The sequence below is a fragment of the Terrapene carolina genome, unplaced genomic scaffold, assembly GCF_002925995.2.
Source record: "Terrapene carolina triunguis isolate 2854851 unplaced genomic scaffold, T_m_triunguis-2.0 Scaffold32200, whole genome shotgun sequence".
NCBI classification, from domain to species: domain Eukaryota; kingdom Metazoa; phylum Chordata; order Testudines; family Emydidae; genus Terrapene; species Terrapene triunguis.
In genome coordinates this window covers 419,911-428,802 of record NW_020696551.1, presented here as the reverse complement: position 1 = coordinate 428,802, position 8,892 = coordinate 419,911, and the positions used below count along the sequence as shown (strand labels likewise).

At 56.2% G+C, this 8,892-nt stretch overlaps 1 protein-coding gene across 1 annotated transcript in view; it reads right to left on the bottom strand.

The window, feature by feature from the left end:
* The window catches only part of LOC113409303 (copine-5), a 130,466-nt gene extending 125,990 nt beyond the window's left edge, over nt 1-4,476 (bottom strand). The window contains exon 1 of the mRNA XM_026663065.1: nt 4,382-4,476. Within this exon, the coding sequence (XP_026518850.1) occupies nt 4,382-4,476 (95 nt within the window). The remainder of the gene's footprint in view (nt 1-4,381) is intronic.
* Between the last annotated feature and the right edge of the window lie 4,416 nt (nt 4,477-8,892).

Below are 8,892 nucleotides of genomic sequence, written 5' to 3'. Positions count from 1 at the left end.
CTGCCGGTGCCCCTCCATCCCAACCGGCAGCCCCCTACTGCCCCAGCTCTGAGCTCCCCCGCCCAGCTCTGCCCATGCCCCTCCATCCCAACCGGCAGCCCCCTGCTGCCCCAGCCCTGAGCTCCACCGCCCAGCTCTGCCAGTGCCCCTCCATCCTGACCAACACCCAACCAGGAGCACCTCTTGCCTTTCCAGTCCTCTGTCTCCGTACCAATAGCTCTGTCAGTGTCCTTCCTCTCGACTCACAGCCCCCTGCGGTACCAATCCTGGACCCCCCCGCGCACTCCCAGCACCTCAGTGCTGACTCTGACTCCCCCTGCTTTTCCACCCCTGGGCCTCAGCGCACCCAGGACAGCCTGGGTGGCTATTCCCCCTGCAGGCTCATGTCCACGCTCAGCTTGTATCTAACCTGGGTTCCAGAGGCCAAGCTAATAGGGTGGGGGGTGACTACCCCTCCCCCACACTTGGGGCTGAAGAGCGTCATGACAGGGGGTGGCCAGGCCAACCCTGAACGGCACAGTGACCCTGTGCACCAGGCCGCAACACCCGGCGTGGAGTGCTGGGCCCAGCCTCATGGGACAGGAACAAGCGCAGCCCGGTGAGCGCAGACCTCACTCGCTCTCCAGCCCCCCACCAATGACCCTTCGCCCTCCAGCTGCAAAACCCGGCTCCTCCACTGCGGGGTTCAATCACCTCAGTAGTGAGAAGCAGCAAAACCTCCAGGGTCAGTTACAACATCCCAGCGCCTTGACACACTTAACACATGGGAGACAGCGTTATCTAGTGGCTAGAACACTGGGCTGAGACTCAGGAAACCTGGTTCTCATCACAGCTGGGTGACTTTGAGCAAGTCACTTCATCTTCCTGTGCCTCGGTTTCCCCATCTGTAAAATGGGGAGGATAAAACTGACCTCCTCTGTAGACTGCTTGGAGATCTCAGGATGGAATGTGCTAGGAAGAGCTAAGGACTATTACCGTTGAGCCTTGCTTGTGTAGATGGGACCATGACATGTTCCAGCCACCTTTCTCAACTGAGTCTGGGAACAGAGTCATTTTGCTAGTGCAGACGGGACCCAAGGCAGCAGTTTGATCTAGGCCTCACCTGGAGGGCAGATTGCACGAATGGTGGACACCAGGGCCAGTGAACGCCACTGGTGCGAGAGGGGCAGACAGTGGGAAAGCTGGTCAGGAAAAGGTTTCTTTTGCCCGTGAACAGTTTTGATGAAAAGGTTTTTTTCATTTTTACCAAATTTCTTCTTTGAACATTTGTGGGGTATTTTGTCAAAAAATTGAACACTGATTTTTCTGTTCTTGGCAACTGAAAATTTAAACTTCCTTTGCCCAACCCCTCCCCACCCCAACAATTTTGGGGTTTTGCTGAAAACCCCCAAAATTTAAACAAACCCAGACTCTCTTTGCAGAAATGTCCCTTTCCTTGTAACAGACACATTCCACCAAAAAATAATTTTGACAGAAAATTTCTGACTAGCTCTGGACAGTATAAAACAGGAACCTGGGTCTCATATCCCTTCCGTAGCTCTCTCAATTGCTAGGCCACGTAAACCGAGCTCCCAGCAAGTCCCTGCTGCAGCACAGAGCAAAACCTCAGTGCCGGGACGCAAAGAATGAACATAATCCTTAGCACCTCCCCAGGGCTTTTCATCTTCAAAACACTTTATGGACATTGACTAATTAATCCTCGCAGCACCCATGCAAGGCAGGAACTCAGACGTACCAACCCCCAGGCATGGTGGGGAAACTGAGGCACGGAGAAGGTCTGGGACTTGTCCAAGGCCACACAAGATATCAGTGTCAGAGCTGATAACAGAATCCAGGAGTTCTGAGATAGAGAGCTAGATAGATGGTGTGTATGCGGATAGATAGATCACAAGAGCATCCTTCTACCTATACTGTGTCCTTCCAGATATGTGCCTCCTAAGCCTCGCTCCACGCTCCGTCTTGCGGGAATTGGATAAGTCCTGATGCTGCTCGGAAGGGCTGGCTCGGGGCAGGTGCCGGCAGTAAAGCCAACCCCGCTAGGTTAGTGGGTATCCCTCTCGCTGCAGTCTGGCTTATCTCCGCCTGGCAATGCCTGACACAAACACACACCCAGGCAATCTCCAGCTCTAAGTGCAGGGAGAAAAACAACCAGGGGGAAGCACCTGCTGGGGCTTCTTGCAATGAAATATCAGAACTTTCTAAAATAGCCGCATGAGGAAAAGAACTTCCCGTGCCACTGGGGAATGAGGGGAGCTGGGTGTGGCTGGCGCAGGATCCGGGCCCGATCCTTGGCTGGGGTAAGCCATAGCGTCTCCATCAAAGCCAATGGAGCTGCTCCTGTTTACACCAGCAGGGGATCTGGCTCATTCTCGCTCTTCTACACACATTTTTCCTTCTTTAATCTAAACCAGTGAAGGAAGAAAAGGCCTGTCTCTTTTTTAAGTAGCATTAGGAATAACGCTGCTTATTGAGCCTGGCACCCATATAACAAGGCTCAGAACAGAGCACAGCAGTTTAAGGCTCCCCATTTACTCCCTGCATGTTAAGTCTGAGGATAAACGCACTGGGGCCAGACTGCTCTCTGGGAGTTATTGGTGTAAATCTGGAATGACTGGGCCCAATTCTCTCATTTGCCCCAATGGCAATCAGGAGTTACAATGGAATTACTCCAGATTTACACTGGGATAACTGAGATCATGGTTCGGATACGCTGGCATAAATCTGAAGTAACTCCGTTGCTCTGGATTTACACCAGTGTGTGACAGATTGGAATCCAGCCCATACATCAGCTGATTGCTGAGCCTGTCAGCCAAACCCAGCACCTCACAGGGACACAGCTCCCGCTGGTGCCTGGCGCACTTTGCCCGAATAGTCATTTGGTGCCCCCCCTCACTCGCCCCTGGGGGAGGGGGCTGGGGTGGAAATCTCCAGGAGGGTTCCCTTGTGATGTCCCCTTTGGGCTGAATGAGCCGGGGGGGCTGGCAGTCCCACACCCACAGGATCCTCAGGAGGACTCCTGGGCTGCACTGTTTTTGCTGGGAGATCTCCACGGAGTCAGTGGGAAGAGACCTTGGGCCAGATGGGAGCCCCTGGGTCTTTGGTGCCCAAATCCCCTTAAAAACCTGTCCCATGTGCCTCTCTCCTCCCCTGCCCTTCTCTGCAGGCTCCCAACCCCTCCTTTGGGGGGCTGCGCCCATCCCCGTGTGCAGAGCCCTCTGCACAGAGAGCTCGGGGACACACAGGGAGGAATCAGTTCGACCGAGTAAGTACTACACAATGGAGCTTGCACTAAAATCCCCACCCCTACCGGATCCAGGCCAGGCCAGGGATCCGGGCTGCTATCCAGGTGACTGCTCCTGCCTCAAAGAAACTTCCTCTCCGATCCCATGCCATGGAGAGCGCGAATCAGAACACCCTGGGTGCCTGGCCAGCCCGCTGGGTTTGCTCGCCAAGGCTGGGGGGGAGAAGTAAACACTGCGGGGGAGCATGGTGCACAGCCTCGGGGTGGGGGGGGCAGCTGTGCTAAAGCAATGGGGGCTGCTGCTGATTTCAACTCTGAGAGCAACCATGTCCCCCCAGCCAGGGCTGACTGGGCATCTTGGGGGAACCACCCCAGGACTGCCTGTGTGCTGGAGACAGCCCAGAGCTATGCACTGCTAAGGAATAACACACACTGAGATGCACACCCAGTGAGTCACACTCACACACCCCGCTACACACTCACACACAGACACACTCACAGCGCTACATGCTCACACACCCCGCTACACACACACCCAGAGACACACTCACAGCGCTACACACTCACACACCCCGCTACACACACACACCCAGAGACACACTCACAGTGCTACACACTCACACACCCCGCAACACACCCAGAGAGATACACCCACAGCACTACACACACACACACCCCGCGACACACTCACACACCCCGCTACACACACTCACAGTGCTACACACTCACACACAGTTGTGCCTCCAGAGCGGCTCCCTGCGTGGGGCATGGCCCTGGGAGCCCCCCCGGCTGGCCCTGCCACCAGCCAATTCCGCACCTGCCAGGACCTCCACTCCCCAGTGTATATAGCGGGGCGCTGAGAGCCATTGACCCAAACTGCAAAGCCTGGCTGGGATGGAAACCACTTCCCGACGGGGGTGCCGCAGCCCCCCCCCCGCTAGTGCCAGCGCCTATGGGAATGGCTCATTGTCCCCCCCGCCCCGCCCCACACCCAGCCCAGCGGCACCCCTCGGCGAGCTCCCCCCCTCGGCTCCCTGCACAGGCACAAACTTTCCGCCCCCCCGCCCTGCCCTGCCCTGCCCTGCCCTGCCCCCGGGCCCGCGGCAGCGCCCATCCCCGTGGCGACGCGGCTGCCCGTACCTGCAGGAGACGGTGAGCTCCACCTTGGTGGCCGGGATGCTGCCCGCGATGGGGTCGAAGTCGCTCACCGAGGCCATGTCGCCCCCCTTGTCCATCGCCTCTTCCATGGGCGTCCAGCCGCGCCCCCCGGGGCCTCCCGCTCACAGCCCGGGCGCTGCGGGGGGCTCAGAGCCGGGCACCGAGCGGGACATAGCCAGCGCCGGGCGCGCAGCCGGCTCCTCGCTCCGCCTGCACCACTGGCGGGCCGGCTCCGGAGCGCTCCCCGGCTGCCTGCCAGGCTCCGCCCCTCAGCCCCCGCCCCGAGGCGCTGCCCCCCGGCCGGGCCGGGCGGCGGGGGGGAGCCCGGAGCCCTGGGCAGGGGCGGGGAGGAGCCTTTCCGGGGGTGCCTGGGGTGGGGCTGTTGTGTGAGTCCCTGGGAGGGGGGTGCATGTGTGAGTGTACTTGTGGGTCTGCCTTTGCTGGGGGGGTTCCCTGGGCCAGGCGTTGTGCTGTGTGGTGCCTGCTGCGGGTTGCTGCCTCTTGGCCCAGTGTCCCTGTGCATGCAGGTGGGAGCCTTCTGTCAGTGGGGGGTTGCTGTGTGCGTGGGCCTGTATGTTTGGGTGTGTTGGACGGGTGGTGTGCTGTGTGTGGCTATTGTATGTGTGTGGGGGGGACATGTCAGTTTGGGGGGTGTATTTGGCATGTCACTGGGGTGCGTTTGGTGGTATGTGTGTGTGCGTTGTGTGTTTGTGAGGGTGTGTTATGTATGTGGGGAGGGTGACTGTCCCTGTGTGTGTGTGCATTGTGTGTGTGTTTGCGAGAGGAATGTTATATATGAGGGAGGAGTTGATTGTGTATATTTCACATCTGTTGTGTGTGTGTGTTGCTACTGAGAGACAGGAAGCGAGGTGCGTTAAACCAGCCCATCAGAGAACAGGCCCTGCCTTCCATTCCCCTGCCCCCAGCACCAAACACACTCAGAGCACAGGGCACAGGCATGTCCTGCAAACTGCGTCCAGCCTTGGCACGGGGCCTTTGGCTCAGGGGCTCTTGGACAGTGTCCCACTGAACTCTTGCTCCCCAGATCTACACTCTAGTGGACAAGTAACCCCACAGACTGCTAGGAAGAGCAAAGGGAGACTAGCAAATCTCCCCACTGACTCAAAGCCCAGCACGTGAATTACTGGGGGTGGGGGTTGGTCCCTAATCACCTGCTTTCCGTCTGTCGCCCACTCTGCTGCGAGTAGCGCTAGAGCAGCAAGAAGCCGCCCCGGCTGAAATCCCGGTAACTTTAACCAAGTAAGGAGTGCGGGGCAAGAGGGAACGTGGCAGTGTAGACGGGCCCAGACTCTCAGCTGGTGTAAGTAGTTGTCGCCCCAGAGATTCAATGGAGCGACACTGACTTGCACCAGCTGAGGATCTGGTCCACAGACTTTCATGGGACCACTCCAATGTATGCCAGCTGTGGGGCTGGCGCCTGCTTTCTCAAAGACTTCCCCACCCTGGGGTGTCTGGGCCAAACCCGGGAAGCACTCACTCCCCTGAGGAGCTGCCAGAGTCAGTGGAGCTGCTCACATAAGGGAGGAATTTGCAGGTATGTTGTCTAAAAGCACTAACTTTTTGTGGGCCCAATCCTGCATAGCCTTATGCCAGTAGTCCCATTGGGCCCAATTCTCCTCTCACTTACCCTGGCATAACCGCATTGATTTCAGTGCTGTTACTCCTGATTTACACCGAGGGTGAGAGAATTGGGCCCACTGGGATTATTCACAGGAGCAAGGCGCTGCAGAGTCCGGTTCTGTGGGGACTGATGGACCTTAGTCCTGTATTGGATATGAACCTCTAGGGTATGTTTTATTCCTTTTGCCTGGGAAGAAGCATTGCTGAAATCAGCAGTAGCAGCCCTGGGCTCTAGATCTTGCGCTTATCCCAGCAGCTCCCAGTCCAGGATAAAGGCCTTTACACCAGTGCTTAGCCCTTGCTATCATTTCACCTGCATTTGCTTTTTGGCAAGGATAGGAAACCCCCCCTTGGGGTAGCATCCAGGAACAGATTCTGGGGACTGGTTTCAGTTTGCAGAGCTCAGTTCCACCGTACGCCACCAGGTGTCACTGCAACCAACCCATCGTGGGGAGCCAGATTAGCTGAGCAGGCTGTGGGAGTGAGGAAAATTGTAAATACTGTAGTCTCTTTAAAGGTTGCTGAGTCCAGAGCGCTCCCCTTCACAGATGAACACAACGCTCCGCCAGGCAGGGCCGGCCCTAGGGCAATTCCACCAATTCCCCAGAATCGGGCCCCATGCCTTAGGGGGGCCCCGCGCCATCCTGAAGGAGCTGCCACTGAAGTCCCGGCGCTGTCTTTGGTGGCAGCTCAATCTCTGCCAGGGAGGAAAGTCCCTCCGCTCAGGGCCGGCTCCAGCATTCCTGCCGCCCCAAGAAAAAAAAAAAAAAAAATTGGGGGGGAAAAAAAAGCCACGATCGGCGGCAGCAGTTCAGCGGCAGGTCCTTCGCTCCTAGAGGGAGTGAGGGACCTGCCGCCCCCGAATTGCCGCAGGTGCTGTCCCTCTCCCTTGGCCACCCCAAGCACCTGCTTGTTAAGCTGGTGCCTGGAGCCGGCCCTGCCTCCGCTGTAGTGCCGCCAAAGGCACTGGCAGCTGATTGAGCTGCTGCAGAAGTCCCAGCACTGTCGGCGGCAGCAGCTCAATCGTTGCCGCTATCTTCGGCGGCAGCTCAATCGCTGCCGCTGAAGACAGCGGCGGGATTTCGGCGGCTGCTCCTTCGAATAGGGCCCCGCAGTGCCTAAAGCCGGCCCTGCCGCCACGCAGACACGGGTGCGTCTGTAAGCAGGTGGGCTAAATCCCCTGCTGGAGTGAACACAATGACGTGAGAGTTTCCCCTGTTTACACTAACAGAAAATCTAGCCCCAAACCTGCTGGTTTCTAAACTCCACTCTGGGGTCAGTCAGTGGGAGTCTCTGTGGGCACAGGTGCAGGCCTGTGACTGGAGCGTTGTCATTTACACATAGAAATGGAGGGTGAGGAAATTACAGACCAAGGTTCCAGACACTGAAAGGTAGAAGATGGAAAGGTTGGAGCTCAGACAAGGCAAACAGCAGAAAGTCTGATTAATAACAGTACTAATAATGATCTTCTGCCTGAGAAGTGTCTGGAGGGGATGGTGTGATGAGACTGCCTACAATGGCATGTAACCAATTTGTGGCTACTAGCAGCAGATATCTCCAGTGGCCAGACACGGGACACTAGATTGGGAGGACTCTGAGTTACTACAGAGGATTTTTTCCCAGGTGTCTGGCTGGTGGCTCTTGCCCATATGCTCAGGGTCTAACTGATCACTATATTTAGGGTCAGGAAGGAATTTTCCCCCAGGTCAGAGTGGCGGAGACCCTGGGGGGTTTCGCCTTCCTCTGCAGCATGGGGCACGGGGCACTTGTAGGTTTAAACTAGTGTCAATGGTGGATTCTCTGTAACTTAAAGTCTTTAAATCATGATTTGAGGAGTTCAGTAACTCAGCCAGAGGTTAAGGGTCTATGACAGGAGTGGGTAGGCGAGGTGGGCAGGAGGGGCAGAGTTAAGGTTGTTTTAACATTTTCTGAATGGGAATGTTGAAAGGACCAGGATTTTCCAAAGTGAGCAGTGAGTTTGGGTGCCTCAGCTTGGGGTGTCCATCTTGAGAAACGTCTTAAGGGAGGGTCTTAATGAAAGTGATCACCTGGCCTCTGAGGATCTGACCCCTCTGAAGTTGGGCAACCCAAAATTCTAGTCACTTCTGAAAATCATGGGGGCAGATCCTCAGCTGGCATAAACTGGAGCCGTGACAATGTTCACCAATTAATGCTCTGCCCCGTGGCATAACTTCCTGACTTTCAAATGATATTTTACTCTTGAACAAATTGCCTCACCTTCCTCTGGTTTTGCTTCCATAACCACCCGGCTCTAATAACATTGTTGGAAGGTAGCAAACGGCTATTTAGCCATGGGTCTGTCTGGGAACTTCCTAAAACTAAAACTCCTCAAATGTTATTTCAGTTTCTTCCTGATGCAGCTTCCAAAGTACATCTCAGGCAAGAGCATCCCAGACTCTCTTCTCCAAAACCAGCTTTATTCCACCGGAGTCAGACTCTGTCTGATCAGAGAAGGAGCAATTGGGAGCCTGCAGAATGTATCAACTCCACGTCAGGACACATGCAGCTCCTACTGTCTCTGCCAGAGAAGGGTCGGGTGCTTTCAGTACTCTCCTGAGGGGTTTATAAGCTCCACAGCTTTCTAGCACTGTAGCATCCTTAGTGGAAGAGGAGAAACAGGGCTCATTTGCCATGACTAGCAAGGGGGTTTATTAGGGAGGCTGCTGGACACAGACAGACTCTGTGGTTCTCTCGGCTCACTAGCTCCCAGACTGAGCTGGCAAGGGTCACCGCTAGGGGTCTCTCTAAGTCCTGGCTTGGACTATTCCGTCCTGGAAGGGGCGGCTGGCTACGCTCCATCTCTGAGATGGGGGACGTGACCCTGTGCTGGA